At 47.2% G+C, this 23,856-nt stretch overlaps 1 protein-coding gene across 1 annotated transcript in view; it reads left to right on the forward strand.

Annotated features, from left to right (window-relative positions):
* Nucleotides 1–23,856, forward strand: part of BMERB1 (bMERB domain containing 1) — a 165,658-nt gene that overhangs the window by 84,070 nt on the left and 57,732 nt on the right. The window contains exon 2 of the mRNA XM_010370945.2: nucleotides 9,370–9,493. Coding sequence (XP_010369247.1) covers nucleotides 9,370–9,493 — 124 coding nt within the window. The remainder of the gene's footprint in view (nucleotides 1–9,369; nucleotides 9,494–23,856) is intronic.

The raw sequence follows: 23,856 nt of genomic DNA on the forward strand, positions 1-23,856 counted from the left end.
TTGGGATCAGAGAGATCTGGGTTTGACTTTCATTTCCACCACTCATTATAGCACTGCCCCAATTGCCCCTTAGAACTGATGTCTATGGTTTTTTTTTTTTTTTCAATAAACACAAAAATTGACCCCCTAATCTTAAAATTTGAGAAAGTGACATTCGTTTTACCTGAGTTCCTTTCCCAAGAAACTGACCTCTGGGCCTCCCAGATAGTATTAAGGAATTAAAATTTACCATCACTATATGGGGACAATGAGATGCCAGACTCCTTAACCATCACGATTGCCTAACCAACCACCTGCATCCTGTTGACCAGATTCTCTTCCTTACCCCTTCCTAATCCTTTCCCAGAAAAAAAAAAAAAAAAAAAAAAAGGAATAGGGATGTATCACAATGTATAACATGGTTACATTTCTTCCTTGCTACCTCTAATTTTAGTGGGTTGAGGAGATGGATTTGAGGCTCTTTCCATCTCCTCTGCTGCAGCACCCAATTAAAGCCTTCTTCTCTGGCAATACTCGTTGCCTCAGTGATTGGCTTTCTGTGCAGCGAGTGGCAAGATCTAGACAGAACCCTTGGTGTTTCTGTAACAATTGAGTGAGTGAGTTTGACCAATCATTTATGACCTCTCTAAGGCTCATTTCATCAATCTAGAAAGAGAGGCTGATATGAGCTAGATCATGGCTCGTGGTAAATGCCCAAAATGAGCAAGCTCTGGGGCCAGTACTAGGCACATAAAGTTACGAAGCAGAAGTAAAAGCAGGGGATATATAGGGCACCCAGGGCTTAAATTCCTACCATGACCACTGATTGGAAAAGATGGGCTAGGGAAGGTATCTCTCTGGTCCCCAGCAGTTTAACCCTCCAAGCTTATATTTAAATTAGAAGTTTCTAGATCACCAGTCCTCCTCCTCCATCACCTCCACCACTCCTCTCCCTGGGTAGCCTTACTTTTTGTTTTGTTTTAAGATCAGTGATTAAACCTGCTGGCGCATACCAGGGCTGCCCGGGTGCTCAGCTCTTGTTTGCTGGTGCCACCGCTCAGGAAGCATTCATCTCCCTAGGGTGGCATTTGGGAATGGGAAGATGGATTTAGCTGCCTCTTCCCCCAGAAGTGACTCAGCTCCTGGAAGCTCGGTGACAGCAATGGCAGTTGGAGCCCTGGAGATGTCTGTGCCTTTATGCTTTGCTGTCTCCACACAGCCAGCAAGCTCTTGCTTGGAAGTGTGCATGAGAGGCTCGTGGCGACCGTCGTCTCTAGCCAGCTTGAAAAGCTCCTCCCGTTTCTTCCCGTGATTTGTCCTCCTCGTGGAGACATTCCTTGGCAGCTGTTGGATGCCTGCCTTCTAGTTGGAAAATGTGATCAAGAAAGGAACAGCCTATCAGGCTAATTTCTATCACACAAGTTCAGAATGGAAAGAAACTGACTGTGTGTGATATTCATTTATTCAGGTCCTGTATCAGCATTTTTCACTCTGATCTGAAGACCTCTTTCATGAAGGTCCCCAGACACGGCACCCCAACACAGGTTTATCCTAATCCCTGGAGGTGGAGGCAGGGAATTGTTTCTTAAACAACCTCCCTAGATATTCACCATGCCCACTAATGTCTGGGAATAACTACTCGCTCTGTGTCTAAAGCAGTCCAATCTACTCAGTTTTGTTACGATGATGATGGTACTTACATAGGGAGGCAGTTCTTACATGAATATGGTTCATTACAACAAGAGCTTTGGAGTAGGACAGATCTTGTTTTAAATCTCACCTCCATCACTTACTCCCTTTCCTGAGCCTCGACCTCCCCATCTATGAAATGGGATGACAGCACTGACCACCCAGGGCTGTTTTGAGAATCAGGTAAGGTAATGCACAGGTCCTGGCATGTGATAAATGCTCGACAAATGTTAGTTATTATCGTTACTGGGTAAACCTGGCTTTCATAACTTTCAAACTGGAGAAATTACACTATACCACCCAGGGAAGAGGTTGGCCAACTTTTTCTTTTTTTTTTTTTGAGACGGAGTCTTGCTCTGTCACCCAGGCTGGAGTGCAGTGGCCGGATCTCAGCTCACTGCAAGCTCCGCCTCCCAGGTTTACGCCATTCTCCTGCCTCAGCCTCCCATGTAGCTGGGACTACAGGCGCCCGCCACCTCGCCCAGCTAGTTTTTTGTATTTTTTAGTAGAGACGGGGTTTCACCGTGTTAGCCAGGATGGTCTCGATCTCCTGACCTCGTGATCCGCCCGTCTCGGCCTCCCAAAGTGCTGGGATTACAGGCTTGAGCCACCGCGCCCGGCCCAACTTTTTCTATAAAGAGCCAGGTGGTAAATATTTGAGGCTTCGTGGGCCAGGGAGTCTCTGTGGCAACTACTCAGTTTTTGCAATGCAAAAGCAGCCATAAATGACATATAAATGAATGAGTGTGATCAGTGTTTCAGAACAACTCTACTTATAACATCAAGCATGGGGCTGTACTTGGTCCCCTGGCCATAGGGTATCAACCCTTGGCCTAAGGCCTTGTGCAGATGAAATGAGATGAGATTCATTCCTGTAATCCCAGCGCTTTGGGAGGCTGAGCTGGGCAGATCACTTGAGCTTAGGAGTTGGAGACTAGCCTGGGCAACATTGCAAAACCCTATCTCTACAAATAATACAACAAAATTCACTGGGTGTGGTGGAGCGAACCTGTAATTTCAGCTACTCAGGAGGCTGAAGTGAGAGGATTGCTTGAGCCCAGGAGGTTGAGGCTGCAGTGAGCCCAGATTATGCCACTGCACTCCAGCCTGGGAGATAGAGCAAAACCCTGCCTCACCCAAAAAACAAAAAAAAAAAAAAAAAAAAAGAGAGATGAGGTTTACAATGAGCCCAACACAGTGCCTAGTGCAGAGACACAGCTCATGGCAAGAAAGGATTCTAAGAATTTGTATATGGTTCAAGCTTTAGGCTTCATTCCTTTCTCTTGGGGAAGAAAAACATGCTTGAGCAAGACTTTTCAACATAGGTCTTGTTCCATTCTTTGCCCCAAATCCAAGCTAAGCACCTGGAGCCTGGCAGCCACCGCCTCCGTCCTCCCCCGGGGATGGAGGTAAAATGCCAATTCCTGGGGTGTGATTAATTCTCTTCGTCCCACGCCTCGCCCCAGGGTGTGTTGCCGTTTTCAGCATGTGTCCCATGGAAATCAGGTTGCCCATCTGAACTGTGATGAGAAAAACAAGAATACTCATATCGTGGGGTGGTTAACTACGCACTTTCGCAGCCACAAATGCATTCAGCCCTCACCAGGAGGCTGGATTACGTCGTCGTTAAGGTCATGTGGTTGTGGATTGGAGGGGAGAGAGGGAGAAGAGAGAGAGAGAGAGAGAGCGAGAGAGCGAGAGAGCAAGCTGGGTTTGAATACTATCTCTGCAATGATCTGGCTGTGTGGTATTGAGCAAGTCACTTTCCTTCTCTAAGCCTCAGAGTCATCTCTGTAAAATAGGGATTAAATGAGATAATACACAGAAAGTCTCTGGCACAGGTAACTATTGAACTCTTGTGTAGAGGAGGAAAATGATGCAAAGACATAAAAGGACTCATTCGAGGTCTTGCGGCTGATGATTAGTGTCCAATGAGGATTTCTGACACGGTTCCTGCCCAGCTGATTTGCGCCAGACCCCACTTCTCCCACGTACTTCCCTCACCCCCTGGCCACCTCCTGGGACTCCTGCTGCTTCCAGCCAAGGCTGTGTTCCGTGTGCGGGGTCTAAAGCCCCCGGAGAGAGTGACATTATTGTCAGGAAGCTTTTAAGGCTGTGGTCATTCATTCTTGTGGCTTTGTGGCCTCCTGAAGTTCATGTGCATCTTAGAACATCAGAATGTGACCTTATTTGGAAATAAGGTCTTTGCAGGGGTAATTCAGATAAGGATCCAGATGAGCTCACGTTGAATTAGGGTGGGCCCTAAATCTAATGAGACAGAAAGGGACACACAGAGCTACCCGGAGGAAGACCCTAGGAAAACAGAGGCAGAGGTTGAAGTGATGCTATTACTTTCAGCGGCAAAAACTGTAATTACTTTTGCAACAACCTAATACTACAAACTAAGGAGCCACCAGGGGCTGCAAGGGCCAAGAAAGGATCCATCCCTAGAGCCTTTGGAGAGCGCATGACCCTGCCAACACCTTGGTTTCAGACTTCCGGCTTCCCGAACTCCAAGAGATTAAATTCCTCTTGTTTTAAGCCTCCCCATTGGCCATGACTTGTTACGGGCCCACGCTTGACTCTGAGATGGGAACGAAAGGGACGTGTCGGACTTAGAACAGCTGCCTGGACCAGAGGCACCTGTGAGGGTCAAAGAGCATGAATTTGAAGCCAGACCTGGACTCAGCTCTTTGCCTTGCCAGGGTTGAGCCTTTGTTTTTTTGTTTGTGAAAATGAGAACCTACTGAACCTACTGGCTTATGGCGAGGATTAAAAGAGGTGATAGGCAGAGCAGGTGCGACAGTCATAAGGAGGGCAATTGCAAGTGTATATTAAACGTGACGTGCCAGGATAATTCATCCCTCATGTCTGTTTTGGGTGGTGGGGTCTCTTACTATCCTCATCTTACAGGAGAAACAGAGCTGCTGACAGGTTAACGAACTCCCCAGGGCCACACAGACAGGGAGGGGCAGAACTGGACCTGAAACCCAGGCCATCTGATTCGGTGAGGCTGGTCTTCCAGTTTGGTAGCATCACAGCACATAGTAGTACTCAATATTAATATCTTCTTTTTTTTTTTTTTAAGACGGAGTCTCACTCTGACCCTCAGGCTAGAGTGTAGTGGTGCAATCTCGGTTCACTGCAGCCTCCGCCTCCCAGGTTCACGCGATTCTCGTGCCTCAGCCTCCCAATATGCTGGGATTACAGGCACCTGCCACTATGCCAGGGTAATTTTAGTATTTTTAGTAGAAACTGGATTTCGCTGTCTTGATCACACTGGTCTCAAACCCCTGACCTCAGGTGATCCGCCTGCTTCGGCCTCTCAAAGTGCCGGGATTACAGGTGTCAGCCACCGTGCCCAGCCAATATTAATATTTTGATCCATCCCTCCCTCTTTCCCTCCTTCCTCAAGCCTGTCCTCGCTGCTTCAATCCCAGGAACCACCACAGCATGGTGTCAGGGACAGTAGTAGGACCCAAAATTGGATTCCAGGGGCCTTGAAGCATAACCAGATGACCCCAGGAGATCTTCAGCCAGCCCAGCACATGAGACATTCCCTATAAATCCTCTGCAGACAGACATCGCTCCCTCTCCCCAAGCCACAGCCTGAGACAGCTCCTCTGACCTGTCTCCTTCCTGCTTCTCTTTGACACTCCCTCCTCTCCCTCCACTGTGTCTCCCTTTTCACCCTTCCCTGGCACAGGCTTGGCCAGGTGGCCAGATAATCTTCGGGACCCACCATCTTTAGAAGGCAGGGAGGACGTGATTGTGAATCTCTCCAATTTCACGTTTTTCCCATTCACCCACCTCTGCTGTCTTCCTCCCACTTTTACAGTTGTTCGGTGATCCCCTCTCCAACCCAACAGCAGGTTCTGCACTATTTGTGTTCTGCACTTATCTATTTTATGAAATACTGGAGCTCCCTGAAAATATAAAAGAAGCAGACATTGCTCTGAGATGCTGAACGCAAAGAGGAGAAAATCTTCAATAGGCCAGTGATGATCAGATTAAATTTTTTCCTCTTCCCATATAATTGCTTGGCCTTTTCCATTGCCTTTGTTATTGTTTCTCTTGAAAACTGAGAGTTGTCAGGCTGGGCACGGTGGCTCATGCCTGTAATCCCAGCACTTTGGGAGGCCAAGGCTGGCAGATTACCTGAGGTCAGGAGTTCAAGTCTAGCATGGCCAAAACGGCGAAACCCTGTCTCTACTAAAAATACAAAAAATTAGCTGGGCATGGTGGCATGTGCCTGTAGACCCAGCTACTCGGGAGGCTGAGACAGGAGAATTGCTGGAGCCCGGGAGGCAGAGGTTGCAGTGAGCCGAGATTGCATCACCACATTCCAGCATGGGCAACAGAGCAAGACTTGGTCTTAAAAAACAAACAAACAAACAAACAAACAAACAAAAAACAAAAAACAGGGAATTGTCTTGTCTCAGAGAGAATGAAGAGAGGCCATTCATTTCAATGTGAGAATCAACTCCAGAGAATTACCTTCTTCCGGTCTCCCAGAAAAATAAGGTGTTTTGATTGGTGGAGGGGAGACAGATAAGTTTGGCACATGGAATGACCACATTAGGGAGTAGGTGATGGAAAGGAACGCCAGTTTACCGAGAATCCAATGTCTGTCTGCTGAAAAACTCAGGACTAGGAGAGTCCCACAGGTGGACAAATGCATCAGGTGGGCTCCTGAAGAGGGCGCTATTCTATCCAGAGATCCAAGCAGGCAGGGACTGACTTCAAGGAAGCCTGCAAATCACAGCGCCCTAAGCCCTGTGCAGGTGTGCAAGGGCCAGGGCCCCAGGATATAGGAGGCAGATGGATAGGCAGAAACAGGACAACTTTCACTGGGCACAGTGGCTCACACCTGTAAGTAATCCCAGCATTTTGGGAGGTTGAGGCAGGAGGATTGCTTGAGGCCAGAAGTTCCAGACCTGTCTGGGCCACATAGCGAGACCTCGTCTCTACAAAAAGAAAAAAGAAGACTGGGTGTGGTGGCTCACGCCTGTAATCCCAGCACTATGGGAGGCCAAGGCAGGCTGATCACTTGAGGTCAGGAGTTCAAGACCAGCCTGGCCAACATGGTGAAACCCCAACTCTACTAAAAATACAAAAATTAACTGGGCGTGGTGGCACGAGCCTATAATCCAAGCTACTCAGGAGGCTGAGGCAGGAGAATCGCTTGAACCCAGGAGGTGGAGGTTGCAGTGAGCCAAGATCGTGCCACTGCACTCCAGCCTGGGCAACGGAGGGATACTCCGTCTCAGAAGAAAAAAAAAAAAGGGAAAAGGAAAAAGAGAACGACTTTCCAAATCATGGGTACAAGGTATACCAACTTTTATTATTCCTTGAGTATAAGGAAAAAGACAGATGCCCTTGTAGAACTGAGGTGTGGGGTGGGCTCCATCTTAGGGGTGGGTGTGGAACGAATTAGCAGATACAGGTGATGTCATGGTGTCTCAGGGTACACCAAGGAACATCTCCTGCCCCGAGTCTCCGCCACTACCGATCAAAGGCCTTGAATAGCACATTCCTTATATCTCAGCCATTCACCCTAGAAACGTAGCACGAAGGAACCCCATAGATGTGTGCGAAGATTTCACTTTGAGAATGTTCCTCACTGGGACATTCTTACAGTGAAAATAATTCTTACATTTTTTTCCCCATGATTACAGTGGGGAAAAAATAGGAAACAACCTACATGTCTGTGGATTGCTTAAGTGCTTCGTGATGCAGCCACAAATAGAAAACCGCCCCGCCTTCCACGCTGCTGCCGAGGAAGACCATCCAAGGACAGGCAGGAGCGCTCATGGCATGTTGCTAGGTGAAAAGAACACGTAATGAAATAGTGAGATCCTAACTTTATATTAGAAAAATAAGACCTCTATCACAGTGGATATATGTATATGTACATAATAGTATATATATTCACATGCATATGTATTAACATTTTAACTGCTAACATTTTAGTGTACTTTTTCAGTCTTTAAAAAAGTGTGTCTGGCCAGGCGCGATGGCTCATGCCTGTAATCCTAGCACTTTGGGAGGCTGAGGTGGGCGGATCACAAGGCCAGGAGTTAGAGATCAGCCTGGCCAACATGGTGAAACCCCATCTCAACTAGAAATACAAAAATTAGCCGGGTGTGGTGGTACACACCTGTTATCCCGGCTACTCAGGAGGCTGAGGCAGGAAAATCACTCGAACCCGGGAGGTGAAGGTTGCACTGAGTCAAGATTGTGCCACTGCACTCCAGCCTGGGCGACAGGGCGAGACTCTGTCTCAAAAAAGAAAAAAAGAAAGTGTATCTGTGTATATTATACATATTATATATATATAACCATATATATTCATATATATACACACACATATATATGTATATATATGTATGCTCACGCTTGTAATCCCAGCACTTCAGGAGGCCAAGTTGGGAGGATCGCCTGAGGCCAGGAGTTTGAGACCAGCCTGGGCAACAGAGTGACACCCTATCTCTACAAAAAATAAAAATTAAAAAATTACCTAGGTGGGCCTGTAGTCCCAGCTACTTGGGAGACTGAGGCAGAAGGGTTCCTTGAGCCCAGGGTTCGAGGCGGCAGTGAGCTATGATTGCACCACTGCACCGCAGCTTGGATGACAGACTGAGTCCTAGTCTCAAAAACAAACGAAAAAATACTTACACTACTTATTAGTAGTATTACTATAAGATAATTATGATAAAACTTTCTTCGGCCTAGAGTTGGCTGGTCTTAGTGGCTTAGACCACAGGGCAAAGTGGTCATGGTCAGGGGGAGCAGAGGCTCAGAATTTGGGACCAGGCAGTGGTTGACAAGGCCTTAATCAGGCTTTTGTGAGCCTCCACCAGCCATCATAACAAAGTTCCCAGCCAGGCGTGGTGGCCTCACGACTGTAATCCCCGCACTTTGGGAGGCCCAGGCGGGCGGATCACTTGACCTCAGCCTGGTCAACACAGCAAAACCCCATCTCTACTAAACATAGAAAAATTAGCCGGGCCTGGTGATGTGCACTTGTAATCCCCGCTACTTATAATATAGGCTGAGATGGGAGAATCGCCTGAACCTCCGAGGCAAAGGCTGCAGTGAGCCGAGATTGAGATCAGGCCACTGCACTCCAGCCTGGGCAACAGAGCATGGCTGTGTCTCAAAAAAACAAAAACAAGGCCAGGCGCGGTGGCTGACGCTTGTAATCCCAGCACTTTGGGAAGCTGAGGCGGGGGGATCACAAGGTCAGGAGATCGAGACCATCTTGGCTAACACAGTGAAATCCCGTCTCTACTAAAAATACAAAAAAAAAAAAAAAAAAAAAAAAAATTAGCTGGGCGTGGTGGCGGGCGCTTGTAGTCCCAGCCACTCGGGAGGCTGAGGCAGGAGAATGGCGTGAACCGGGAGGCGGAGCTTGCAGTGAGCTGAGATCCGGCCACTGCACTCCAGCCTGGGCGACAGAGCGAGACTCCGTCTCAAAACAAAACAAAAAAGCAAACAAACAAAGTTCCTGTGGAAAACACGTTTTCTGGTTTCCAAAGGGCGTGCTCACGAATACACATTTGCGGCACAGGCCGAAGTCTGTGTGCCCTCAAGGCGTATGACCTTAGCGGAGCAAGGCTGTGCCCTGAAACCATGTCAGGGTCGGTCCCACGGTGCAGCCTCGGGGTCCTGATGCTTGCGTTTGTGTCTCCTGCACAGATCAGCTGGACATCATCTCCATGGCGGAGACAACCATGATGCCGGAGGAGATTGAGCTGGAGATGGCAAAAATTCAGCGTCTCCGGGAAGTCTTGGTCCGCCGGGAGTCTGAGCTCAGGTTCATGTGAGTGTTTTGGGGATGTGCCGAGGAAAGAAGAGTGTGGAGGAGAGAGGAAAACCTAATCTTTATTGATCGCCAACTGTGTGCCGGGCCCTGAGATAAAGGCATTATGCACGTTTTTAAAAGCCTCATTTGATTCTTGCCACCACCCAGGGAAGTGGGTATTGTCATCTCCTGTTTTAAGCAAGACCCTGAAGTTGGAATTGAATTCAGGCCAATCTGACTCCAAAACCTTTGCTCTATCACCCACGGGGAAGAAAGACCCTATGCTGGGGTATTTTACGAGCACACACTCTGCTCTCAGGCCTGAGTTTGTTTGTTTGTTTGTTTTTTAAGCCTGTCAGCTTGGGCAGGTTACTTGCACTCTCTGAATTTCAGTTCCCTCATTTCTAAAATGGGGGGAAAGAACGAGATGGGGTCTCTAGCAACATCAAAGTCATGTGGGTTGAACGTTCATTGGCTACAGAGTAGGGCATTCGTGAGGAGTTGCAGATAGCCTTTCAAGACAAACTCTCATTTAAAAAGTTGGGCTGTGAGTGTGTGGTGGTGCGCACCTGTGGTCCCAGCTACTCAGGAGGCTGAGGTGGGAGGACTGCTGGAGTCCTGGAGTCCAACGCTGCAGTGAGCTATGATTGCATCACTGCACTCCACCTTAGGTGACAGAGAGAGACCCTGTCTCTAAAAAGTACAAATTAAGGCCAGGCACAGTGGCTCACACCTGTAATCATAGCACCTTGGAAGGCTGAGGCAGGATGATTGCTTGAGCCCAGGAGTTCAAGACCAGACAGGGCAATGTAGCCAGACCCTGTCCCTACAAAAAATAAAATTAGCTGTGTGTGGCTGGTGTACGGCTGTGCATGCCTTTGTCCCAGCTACTCAGGAGGCTGAGGTGGGGGGATCGGTTGAGCCCAGGGGCTCAAGACTGCAGTGAGCTATGATCATACCATTGCACTCCAACCTCGGAGACAGAGCAAGACCCTGTCACTGAAAGAAAAAATTTAAAAATACAAAAAATATAAAAATACATCAAATTAAAATGGAAAAATTGGGCTTTTGCAGACAAACAGTGAGAGGTCACAAGCAAAACCAAACCAAGCCAGATGTTAAGAGGCAACCTGGCTGGAAAATTCCCTGTGCTGCCTGTCAGCTCCCCACCCACACTCCACTGGAAGCAGCAGGAACATCAAACCTTCTAGGCAGGTGCTAAGCCCCGCCCCTATTCTTTCACTGATTTTTCAGTCAAGTGGCTGAGTTTGTGATCATCCCATTTTGCAGATGAGGAGACTGAGGCTTGAAGAAATCAAACAACCTGCCCAAGGCCTCCCAGCTAGTAAATGGGGAGTTAGGGTTCAGACCCAGCTCTTTCTGCCTTTAAAACACGTATTCTCTATAAATTTTCACTTATTTAGAGAGAGGGTCTTGGTCTGTCGCCCAGGGTGGAACGCAGTGAGGCCATCATAGCTCATTGCAGCCTCGAACTCCTGAAAGCCCATCCTCTCACTAGGACATTATATGACCTTCCCTCTCCCTGCATAACATGAATTGCAGTATTCACAGCTGTCATTTATCCAGCCCTTTGCATGTACCCGACCCTGAGCTAAATGCTTCCCATGCATAATTCCTTCTCAGAGACATCTCTGAGGAAGGTTCTAGAACATTTGCACTTTATGGCTAAGAAGTATCTTCCCTTTTGTCTGGAAATAAACTAAAATGATACGTGAGCATTCAGAAACAATCCCTTCCTCCCTGTATTTTGAAAGGAAGACAGAGGCCAGGTGTGGTGGCTTACATCTATAATCCCAGCACTTTGAGAGGCCGAGGCAGGTAGTAGATCACTTGAGGCCAGGAGTTTGAGACCAGCCTAGCCAACAGGGCAAAACCCCATCTCTAGTAAAAATACAAAAAATTTAGCCACGTGTGGTGGCGTGCGCCTATAATCCCAGCTACTTGGGAGGCTGAGGCACGAGAATCATTTGAACCTGGGAGGCGGAGGCTACAGCAAGCCGATATTGTACCACTTCACTCCAGCCTGGGCAACAGAGTGAGAAACTATCTCAAAATAATAATAATAAAATAAAAGGAAGACAGAGAACATGAGTCTTGCTTTTAAGTACTCAAGATCCTCTTGTTTAAAAAAAAAACTACAAAAATACAAAAAATGTAAAAATACAAATACTAACTAAAAATTTTTTAAATATATATTTATTTTTATTTGCCTAATGGTGCTGCTGTGGGAACAATGGTTACCACTGTGCATTTACTGACCTTTACTGTGTGTATGTGTGTGTGTGGGTGTGTGGATGTGCATGTGTGGATGTGTGTGTGGATATTTGTGTGGATGTGTGTGTGGATGTTTGTGTGTGGGTGTCTGGATGTGTGTATGTGTGTGTGGGTGTGGGTGTGGATCTGTGCGTGTGTTTGTGTGTGAGGATATGTGTGTGCATGTGTGTGTGTGTATGTATGGGTGTGTGGATGTGTGTATTTGTGGATGTGTGTGTGGGGGATATGTGTGTGCGTGTGTGGATGCGTGTGTGACTGTTGATGTGTGCGTGTGTGGATGTGTGTGTGAATGTGTGGATATGTGGATGTGTGTATGTGTGGATATGTGTGTGGATTTGTGGATGTGTGTGTGTGTGTGTGTGGATGGATGTGCACATGCCTGTCACTTAGCACGGGCTTAAGGACAAGAATAACTAGCATTTTTTAAGTGGCAGCTCTGCAGTAAGCCCTTGACTTGTGATCTCACTGAATGTCCTCATCAAGCGCATAAATCTGACCACTTAGGGACAAATGTCAACAGTAGACCCTTGGATAAATCAAATTATCTAAAGGATACAGAAAGACCTGAGTATTGTTAGGACATAGATCAGAGATTCTGTGACATTCTCCAGGGGAGGAACCCCCTTCCAGGCCCCCAGATGTCTTGCTGGAATGGAGTCCTACAGACAGTATTGGATGATGATGATGCTCCCCAACCAAGGTCAGCCTTGTATGGTGTGTAGCCTGCCGGGTGGTGCACCTGCCTCATCAATCTCAGAGATACATGATGGACCCTAAGGCAGCCAGGACAAAGGACACAGCACGTTCAGATCTGCACAAACTCCTCATCCATCATACTCAGCCCTCCAGGTCAACAGGCTTTGGGCCAAGGCCCTGCTTGAATTCAGTTTCTCGGCTGTTTCTCAGAGCTGGTTTTTCCCGAAGTTGTGGGACTTATCCTGTGAGTGTGTCCTGTTCTTATCTCCATGTTGGATGGGAAGGAATGGGAGGTTAAGAAATTTCCCCAATGCTGCATTAGCTAATAAGAAGCCAAGCTAGGATGCAGTCTGACTCCAGAATGTTTATTAAAGTGTATCAGTGAATGAAGGAAGGAGGGAAGGGAGGGGGAGGGGAGAGGAAGGGAGGGGAAGGGAGGGAAGAAAGCAGAAAGGAAGGAAGCTTTGACTATAACTACCAAGATAATTCCTTCAAGTTTATAAGCTCCATGAGGGCAGAGACCTCATCCAGTTTCCTCACAATGTCTTCCCAGCATTTTGAACAGTGCCTGGCACTTAGGGTCATGAATATTTGTCATATGTGCAATAAATTATTCTTTCTCACTCCATCCTTACCCCAATGATCCTCTTACACACACACACACACACACGCACACACGCACACGTGAGACACTCTTGGCACAGAGTAGGAGAGAGAGAAAAAGGTTTCAGACCCTACTAATCATTTTCAGGCTTAGGCGAGGAAGCTTTAAGTGACAGGAATGTGACAGCCTCGGCTGAAAGACTCCCAGTGACCGTAGTGTAATAGCCGCGGTGAGATTGGTTTTGTCACCCCTGCTGTGAGGTCATCACCTTAAAACTCATCAGCTGCTGCGGAGACCATGTGAGTCAGCCCCTATTTCATGGCTGAGAATGTGTCTCACTTCTGTAGCTTCTTGCTGCCTTGACTCTTTTAGTTTTATTTCTTGCGACAGAGTCTTGCTCTGTCGCCCAGGCTGGAGTGCAGTGGTGGGATCTCGGCTCACTGCAACCTCCGCCTCCTGGGTTCAAGCGATTCTTGTGCCTCGACCTTCCAAGTAGCTGGGACTACAGGTGCCCACCACCACGCCTGGCTAATTTTTGTACTTTTAGTAGAGACAAGGTTTCACCATGTTGGCCAGGCTGGTCTTGAACTCCTGGCCTCAAGTGATCTGCCCTCCTTGGCCTCCTTGGGATTGCAGGCGTGAGCCACTGCACCCAGCCTGCATTGACTCTTTTAAACATGAGTCCAGGGGTGGGCTGCCTGCCCCACCCTCAAAGCCCTGGCACCCTGACATTTAGATTATTTCATGGGCTTCCTTTTTCTCAGCTGATTTACCTCGTCCTTTCCCCCAAGATCCACAACCTCTGCCTGTTCTCCCTCTTTTCCTGCCACGACAGTGAGGAAGAAGAAGAGAGAGATTCCCCCACACCCAGGGAACTGGTGAGAACTCGGGAGATGGGGGATCAGAGGTCATCATCCTGGCTCTTTCACGTGCTTGATCTGTGACCTTGGACACATGACGGTGCACACAGAGTTGCTGTTTCCCTCAGGCACTGACATGCCACCTGAGCGCTATGTCCCTTGCTGGCATTCACCCCTTAATTTTAGCTTCTTAGAGTCCTCACGAGAACACCAAGAGTGAGTTCTAGCTCTTCTATTTTATGAATGAGCAAATTGAGGTGGCAGAGGCAAAGTGACTCGTTCAAGGTCCCAGCTAGGGATGAAGTAGTGCCAGGATTTGAACCCAAGGTGTCTGTCTCCTGGGGGCAGAGCCCTCAACCTTAAGCTGTTCTGTTAGCTTTATTCTCAATGCCAGGCCTCCCTTTCTCTTTGCCTTACTCTCTTGCAATGCAAGGACAAACCCCTGATTGGATGCCCCCAGTCCCACACTGAGTCTTGTCTTGTTCCACCATCTTGAATGTGTGTGGTGGAACTTGGACAGATTTTGCTAAGTCAGGCTTTGAGCCTTCTTTTCTGTACCACTGAAACTGACCCAATAGTCTCATCATGGATTTTTTTTTTTTGGAGACGGAATCTCACTCTGTGGCCCAGGCTGGAGTGCAGTGGTGCGATCTGGGCTGGCTGCAAGCTCCGCCCTCCCAGGTTCACGCCATTCTCCTGCCTCAGCCTCCCGAGTAGCTGGGACTACAGGCATCCACCACCATGCCCAGCTAATTTTTTTCTTTTTGTATTTTTTAGTAGAGACGGGGTTTCACTGTGTTAGCCAGGATGGTCTTGATCTCCTGACCTTGTGATCCACCTGCCTCGTCCTCCCAAAGTGCTGGGATTACAGGCGTGAGCCACCGCGCCCTGCGCATAGATATTCTTTTGGATAAACACAGAAGCTGACCTTTCTGATCTTAAAGCTTGAAGCCCTCATTTGTCTTATCTGAGTTCCTTCCTCAGGAAAGGGCCACCAGGCCTCTCAAAAAAAGTATCAAAGAACTGAGTCACCAGATTACCACATCCAATAAGATGCCAGACCCCTCATTCATCATGATAGCTTTCTTGCTCCCCCCTAGTTCTTGTTTTCCTATACATTGTTACATTTCTTCCCTGTTATATAAACTCCTAGTTTTAGTTGGTCAGGGAGATGGATTTGAGACTGAGCTCCCATCTCCTTGGCTGCAGCACGTGATTAAAATCTTCCTTGGCAATACTCATCTTCTCAGTGATGGGCTTTCCGTGCTGCGAGCAGCAGGACCTAGACCAGACCCCTGGTGTTTCGGTATCACTATTTCTCTGCACATAAACTATTAATTTCAGAGACCAAAACGATGAGCTCAAATGTAGACAGTCAAAGTTTGTGAAGTCAGTCTGCTGGGAATGTGTGTAGAAAAAGAACCCTGTTCCCGTAAGAACTCTGAAGGACCACAACAGTTGGCATGTACAGAGCCCTTATCGTGGACCTAGGCTTAGGCTAAGCCCTTCACCCGCGTGCTCACATAACCCACATCAAATGCTTACTAACAGAAAGATGCATCAGGAACCACCCCAACCCAGGACACCCACTTGCCCTGAATCAGGGCAAGTGAATCTATCAAGTTCATAGACCAGCTATGCGTGAGCTCCCAGCAGGTAAGTGTGAACTCTGAGTGTGCTCCTCACTCTGAATTTCCAGTGTGGCTTCTCTTGCTGACTTCCCTTTGCTTGTTGCCTGGTTTCCAGTGTGCAAAATGGCATTTAGAGATCTCTCTGTTGAGGCTTGGCAATTTTATCAACTTCACTGGAACGGGGCAATGACACAAAACCGCCTCCAGAAAACAGACAGCAAACATCTGGGAGACAATGCTTGAAACGCCTGTGTTTACCCCCTTCTTGACCCTATGTTCCACCCACCTCCTAGTCCCTGCCACTGCTACCCCATCTCCCTACCCATCCTGCCCCCATCTTACTGCAGGCAAGAACTCTTAGAGGCTGTCAACCTCAGACTCATTTTCTCGCCTTCCTTCCAGCATTGAATCACATCATTAGTTTTTAATAATTCTTCTTGCAGCCCCTCTGGCTCGCTTCAGCTCTTCCACGTCTAGTCTACCATCCCACTCCTGCTGTTTATCTGGGTTTCAGATAATTATGTATCTTCGGCCTCCAAAGGGGGCGGGGGTGTGGTTATCTTCCTTTTACACCTGCTCGCTGGATTTTCATAAAAAGGGATAGCGAGCCCTGCTGCTCAGCTTGCTCTGGGCAAAAGCAGGTTTTAATCAGCCAGAGACAGAACTGTAGCAGGCAGGGAAGGTAGGCGTGCGAAGGACATATTTCAAGAGCATAGCCTTTGAGTTCCAATATTTCCAGAGCCTGGGCTTGAAATCCAGTAACTTCGCTTTATTAAGAGGTACCAAGTGTGGTAAAAAGGTCAGGCCCTGGGAACCTGGCAGAGACTCAAAATGGGGTAGTAGAAAGTGCATGCATTGTGTTGAAACCACCCCCAACCAACACACACACACACACACACACAGGAAGTGTATGCATTGTAGACAGCAGTTCTTTTAAAACATTTTTTTTTTTTTTTTTTTTTTGAGACGGAGTCTCGCTCTGTCGCCCAGGCTGGAGTGCAGTGGCGTGATCTCGGCTCACTGCAAGCTCTGACTCCCGGGTTTACGCCATTCTCCTGCCTCAGCCTCCCGAGTAGCTGGGACTACAGGCGCCCGCCATCTCGCCTGGCTAGTTTTTTTGTATTTTTTAGTAGAGACGGGGTTTCGCCGTGTAGACCAGGATGGTCTCGATCTCCTGACCTCGTGATCCGCCCGTCTCGGCCTCCCAAAGTGCTGGGATTACAGGCTTGAGCCACCGCGCCCGGCCTTTTAAAACATTTTCTATGCTGGCTAATTTTCTAGTGTTTTACTGTTTTGAGCCATATAATCCTTACTACCACCACCCAGGCAGAAAATATCACGTAGCCTTTATTTTATTTATTTATTTATTTATTTATTTATTTATTTATTTATTTAGAGATGGAGTCTCGTTGTGTCACCCAGGCTGGAGTGCAGTGGCACAATCTCGGCTCACTGCAAACTCCGCCTCCTGACATAGCCCTTATTTTATAGATGAGGAAACCGAGGCACTGAGAGGTCAAGTGTCTTGCCCAGGATTGTACAGTTTCCATGAAATAGCATTCTGGGTCCAGATGAAATGGGAAAAGTTCCCTTGTCCCCCTTGCAGCATGTGTGATGGGGAAGTGGCTCGCTTCTTCAGCAGCCCACTGCTCTAACCTGTAGGGGAGCATACAGATGGGCCCATTGTGGGGATCCGATCCCACGGCAGTGTCTAGGGGTGGATGTTTACAGCTCCTGAAGCCCCAGTGGCTGTGTGTTACAGGGTGCTCTTTTAGTTTTGCCATCTATAGGCGGCTTGTGTTAACCAGCTCAATTAGACCCTCTCCATTGTCCCAAGGACAGAGGGCTTTCTGTATCCTGGGTTCTTGCCTCAGTGCACCAGAAGAATCAGATCACACGTGGACTTGGAGAATGAGTGCGAGGCTTTATTGAGTGGAGGTAGCTCTCAGCAGATGGGAGAAGCCAGAAGGGGACGGAGTGGGAAGGTTTCCCCCTGCAGTCAGGCCGCCGAGTGGCCCAGGCCCTCCTCCGACTGCCCAGGCCAAACTCCACCTCGTTCCGCCAGTTGATGGCCTGCCAGCATCTGTCATGTGTTCTTCTGCCAGCGTGCTCCTCTTGACGTCTTCTTGACATCCAGCCACTTGTGTCTTCTTCACCGATCTGCAGCTCTTGACGTCCAGCAACTTGTGTGTCTGCCTGCTAGGGTCTTGGGGTTTTTATAGGCACAGGATGGGGGTGTGGAAGGCCAGGGTGGTCTTGGGCCTTCAACATTTGGGCGGGAAAACAAAAATGCCTGTCCTCACCTAGGACCATGGGCACAGGTGTAGGGGTGGAGCCCTCTCCAGGGACCATGCCCTCCTCTACCCAGCACTTCCCTTCCCTCCTTCTGTAGCATTTAAAGTGGCCACACCCTTCCCTTCCCACCACTTCCCTTCCATATCACAGAGTCCATGGTCTCAGTCGTCAAGCTGGGGGGTCTCTCAACTAGCTTTGAATTCTACTTCTTACCAACTGTGTGCCCTGGAGCAAATATTTTGTCCTGTTTCAACCTCAGCTTCCCCTGATGTACAAGGGGGACAGCATCATAGCAAGGGATGAAAACAGACACAGGTATGAAATTGGGGGGCCCTTCCTAGGTAGTAGGCAATTCAAAATTCCCTTCCTTCCTTTCATTGTTAGCACTGTGCTTCGTGGGACAGTAGGGCATCAGGGCTGCTTATAGTTGTCTCCCGAGAATTCCCAGAAAATATTGCTCTCCCCAAGAGAAGATGGGATTCACCGTGGTTTCCTTGAGACCCTGTTGGGAGGTGCCAACTCTCTGAGAGTGGCTCTCAACCATTATGTGCAACTCTACCCTGGGGCCTTGATTTTATTATTATGATTATTTAAATTTTTTTTAATAAACCTGCATTCTTTCCCCTTTAATGAGCTGATAATTCTGAAGTCTGTTAGGAAGAGCTTCAAGCCAAGGGCAAAATGAAGCATGTGCGTTTATGTAACTTGACACATTTCAGCCACATTCAGGAGCTCTGCGTCACTCTGGTTGCACTCGGGGTTTTAAATAGCATCTTCCAGGAACAGGTCACCGTTGCCCGGGGCCACTGTACATATTGGGTGGGAAGAGATGCCCTTAATTGCAGAAGATCTAAGAAGCAATTCTTCTTGGACAAAATATACAAGAAGTTGGGGTTTAGGGGAGGGAAAGGAAGGAAGAAGAAACGGAGAGACTAAAGGGAGGAGAGAGGAGGGAGAATGTTCTCAGCTAGACTTCTGAATGGAAGGACCCTCCTCCTGAATTTCTAAATGTACTAGGAGGTGGGGAGGAAGGTGGGAATCTGTGTTGACTGAATGGAGAAATAAATGTTAGTCCGGGCGCAGTGGCTCATGCCTGTAATCCCAGCACTTTGGGAGGCCGAGGCAGGTGGATCACCTGAAAGCAGGAGTCCAGACCAGCCTGGCCAACATGGCAAAACCCCATCTCTACTAAAAATACAAAAAAAAAGTAGCTAGGCATGGTGGTGTGCACCTGAAATCCCAGCTACTCGGGAGGCTTGAGGCATAGTAGTCGCTTGAACCTGGGAGGCAGAGGTTTCCGTGAGCCAAGATTGTGCCACTGCACTCCAGCCTGGGTGACAGAATGAGACTCTGTCTCAAAGAAAATAAATCAAATAAATATTCTGCACTTGACAAACTCTTGCTGCTACAAGTTGTCTTTCATGGTCACAACAAGTTTCCAGAAAGAAAATAGTCTCTAGAAGTTCCATCTTCCTAGAACTGCATTACATGCTGCTCAGAGGACCACCTCTGAACCACCTAGACTCCACTGGGTTGGGAGGGAGATTACCATGTAAGACCCTGGTGATTGTCAATTTTATGCATCAACTTGACAGGCCCACAGGGTTCCCAGATGTTTGGCCAAAGATTCTTTGAGGTGTGTGTCTGCGAGAGCATTGGTGGATGAAATTAACATTTGAATTGGTAGACTGAGTAAAGCAGACTGCCCTCCCTAATGCAGAGGTGGGTGGGCCCCGTGCTATCAGTTGAAGGCCTGACTACAACAGAAAGGCTGAGTCGGAGGAAACTCTTGCTGCCTGACTGCTTGGGCTGGGACATCAGTCTTTTCTGGTCTTTGAACGCAAACTGAAACATCAGCCTTTCTTGGGTCTTGAGCCTGCCAGCCTTTGGACTGGAACTTACACCATCAGCTCTCCTGGGTCTTCAGCTTGCCACCTATGGATCTTGGGACTTCTTGGCCTCCAAAATCCCATGAGTCAATTCCTTATCATAAATCTCTTTCCAGGCCAGGTGCAGTGGTTCACGCCTATAATTCCAGCACTTTGGGAGGCTGAGGTGGGCAGATCATTTGAGGTCAGGAGTTTGAGACCAGCCTGGCCAATGTGGTGAAACCCTGCCTCTACTAAAAATACAAAAAATAGCGGGGCATGGTGGCGTGTGCTTTTAGTTCCAGCTACTCGGGAGGCTGAGGCAAGAGAATCGCATGAACTTGGGAGGTGGAGGTTGCAGTGAGCCAAGATTGCGCCACTGCACTCCAGCCTGGGCGACAGAGTGAGACCCCATCTCAAAAAAAAAAAGAAAAGAAAAGAATAAAGAAAAAACAAATAAATAAAATAAAATAAACCTCTTCAATCCTATTGGTTCTGTTTCTCTGGAGAACCCTGACTAATAGAGCCCTTTTTATTCTCAGAAATTTTCATTTGGATAATTTATCCGGTTAGCAAAGATCTAGGAAGTTGGATAAAATGAAAACATAGGGAAATTGGCTCTACCTCTTTGGAAAACAGTTCAGTGTTACCTAGTAAAGATGAACAGGTGATTATAACCTGCAGTTTTGCTCCTGGGTCTACCCCTGGTTAGCCACTAGCTTCATGTGGCTATTTCAATTTAAATTAATTAAAATTAAATAGCATTTAAAATTCAGTCTCTCGGTAGCCTGAACCATGTTTCAAGTGTTCACTAGTAAATAACGGCTAGTGGGTACCCTATTGGAAAGCATACATTTGTACAGAACGTTTCTATTGTTGTAGAACATTCTATTCACCAGCACTGCCCTAGAGAAACTACACATGAACATCAGGAGGCATGTTCCAGAATGTTCATAACTGCCTTGTTTGTGGTCTAGTTGTACCACAGAATACTATACAGCAGTGAAAAATGAATGAGCAACAGGTATGAACATGAAAGCATCTCAAAAACAAGATGTTGAACAACAGGTTTATATAAAGTGTATAAAAGTAAAAAATATAGGCCAGGTATGGTGGCTCATGCCTGTAATCTCAGCACTTTGGGAAGCCAAGGTGAGTGGATCACGAAGTCAAGAGATCAAGAAGATCCTGCCCAACATGGTGACACCTTATCTCTACTAAAAATACAAAAAGTAGCTGGGTGTGGTGGCGCATGCCTGTAGTCCCAGCTATTTGGGAGGCTAAGGCGGGAGAATCCCTTGAACCTGGGAGGCAGAGTTAGTGATCACGCCGAGATCATGCCACTGCAGAGCCAAGATCACGCCATTGCACTCCAGCCTGGGCAACAGAGTGAGACTCCATCTCAAAAAAAAAAAAAAAAACACCTAAAAAATATCATTGTGCTGGCATTCATATATGGGTGCCAAATGATAAAAATAAAAAGCATTGGCCGGGTGCAGTGGCTCACACCTGTAATCCCAGCATTTTGAGAGGCCGAGGCAGGCAGATCACGAGGTCAGGAGATGGAGACCATCCTGGCTAACACTGTGAAACCCTGTGTCTACTAAAAAAAAAAAAAAAAAAAAATTAGCCAGGTGTGGTGGCGGGCACCTGTAGTTCCAGCTACTCAGGAGGCTGAGGCAGGAGAATAGTGTGAACCCAGGAGGCGGAGCTTGCAGTGAGCCGAGATGGCGCCACTGCACTCCCACCTGGGCGACAAAGCGAGACTCCATCTCAAAAAAAAAAAAAAAAAAAATAAATAATAATTTAAAAAAAACATTAGCACAAGTTTGTGATAGTGCCTACCTCTGAGGGAGTGAGAAAAATATGAGGGAAGGGGGCACATGGGGCTGTCTTAAGAGTCACACACGGTTATTACTTAAGCAGGATGTTGGGAACATAACTGCTTTATTATTCCATAAAAATAATATAATAATAATTCCATAAAGTATGAAATACTAGTAAACAATAAAATACAATAAATATTTTATTATATTATTTAATTTATTATGTTTATTATAGTATATTTTATTATAATATAAAGATTACTATAAAAATAAAGCATTTTATGCACATTTTTATATATAGTTCACACACACTTCTATTTTTTAAATTGTGGCAAAATATATATAATAACATTTACTGTCTGAAACCATTTCTAAGTGTACATTTCTGTGTCATTAAGAACATTCATACTGTTGTGTAACCGTCACCACCATCCCTCTCCAGAATTTTTTTCATCTTCCCAAACTGAAACTCTGTACCATTCAACACTCACTCCCCATTCTCGCTTTCCCCTGGTTCCTGGTAACCAGCATTCTGCTTTCTGTCTCTGATTTTGATGACTCCACATACTTCATAAAAGTGGAATCAGGCCAGGCGCCATGGCTCATGCCAGTAATCCCAGCACTTTTGGGAGGCCAAGGCAGGCGGATTGCCTGAGCTCAGGAGTTCCAGACCACCCTGGGCAACGTGGTGAAACTCTGTCTGTACTAAAATAACCAAAAATTAGCCAGGCGTGGTTGCACGCACCTTGTAGTCCCAGCTACTCATGAGGCTGAGGGATGAGAATCACTTGATACCTGGAGGCGGAGGTTGCAGTGAGCCGAGATCATGCCACGGCACTCCAGCTTGGGCTACAGAGTGAGAATCTGTCTCAAAAAATAAATAAATGTTTAAAAAAAGAAGTGGAATCACACAGTATTTGTCTTTTTGGACACACACATTTCGAAGGGGAAAATGCTGAGAAAGACAGGCAGGGGAAGGTACAGTATCTGAAATCTCCACTTAAATGTCTCAAAGATACCTGTAACTCAATCTGTCCAAGTCAAACTGATGTTCCTCCCCATCTAGCCCCAATACCCACCAGCCCTAGCTCAGCGAATGGCCCAGCACCACCATCTATCCATGGAAATCTCAAATTCCAAAATCGGACATCATCCTTGACCCCTGCCAATCCTCCACCTTATATATTCAGTTCATCACCAGCTGGTGTTTGTTTTACCTCCTAAAATAATTTTCAGCTGTCCACCTTTCTCCGTCTCCATGGCCACCACCCAGGTTCACATGCCCATCTCTGTCCTGCAGTCAGAGGGATTTTTTCAACATACAAATCTGAATATAGCTCTCAGATTTAAACACTGACTTAGTCCATTCCTGTTGCTGTAACAAAATTCCTTAGCCTGGGTAATTTATAAATAGACACTTAATTCTCACAGTTCTGGAGGCTGGCTGGGAAGTCCAAGATCAAGACGCCAGCAGATTCCATACCTAGAAGGGCTCATTCTCTGCTTCCAAGATGGCGCCTTGTTTCTGTGATCTCCAGAGAGGAAGAGCACAGTCTTCTCACAAGCAGAATGGACGTAAGGGCAAAAAGCAGTGAATTTTGCTCTCTTGAACACTTTTGTAAGGGCACTGAGCCCACCTCCTACAGGCCCTCACCTCTTAATACTGTTGCACTGGAAATTAAGTTTCAATATGAATTTTCAAGAGTCACAAACATTTACACCATAGTAAACACCTTCCATAATTTGTTAGCATGATAAAGGCTACGAGATCCTGCTGGATCTGCTCACACCTCTTCTCCAACCTCTTCTTTTTTTCATCCATTCCTCACCCCCAGCTCCCTCCCTTATACACATACACCACTCCCTTGGACCTCCTTTTAGTCTCTGCCCTGCCCGTCCCCCCCTCACACACACACACCAGGTCCCCTCCTGCCATGGGGACCTTTTTGTTTGTGGTGTTCCCTCTGCGTGGATCCCTCTCCTCTCGCCCCCCTCTCCTTCCCTGGAGCTATGATTTGAATGTTTGTACCACCCCAAATACATATGTCAACATCTAATTCCCAATGTAATAGTATTCAGAGGTGGGGCTTTTAGGAGGTGATTAGGTCATGAGGGCAGAGCCTCATGAATGGAATTAGTGCCCTTGTAAAAGAGGCCCAGGGTAGCTTGTTTCTCCCTTTCACTGTGTGAGGACACAGCGAGAACTCACTGTCTCTGAGAACGAGTCCTCACCGGACACTGAGTCTGCTGACGCCTTGATCTTGGACTTCCCAGCCTCTATTACCATGAGAAATAAGTCTTTTTTT

This window comes from Rhinopithecus roxellana, chromosome 20 (assembly GCF_007565055.1).
Source record: "Rhinopithecus roxellana isolate Shanxi Qingling chromosome 20, ASM756505v1, whole genome shotgun sequence".
NCBI classification, from domain to species: Eukaryota; Metazoa; Chordata; class Mammalia; order Primates; family Cercopithecidae; genus Rhinopithecus; species Rhinopithecus roxellana.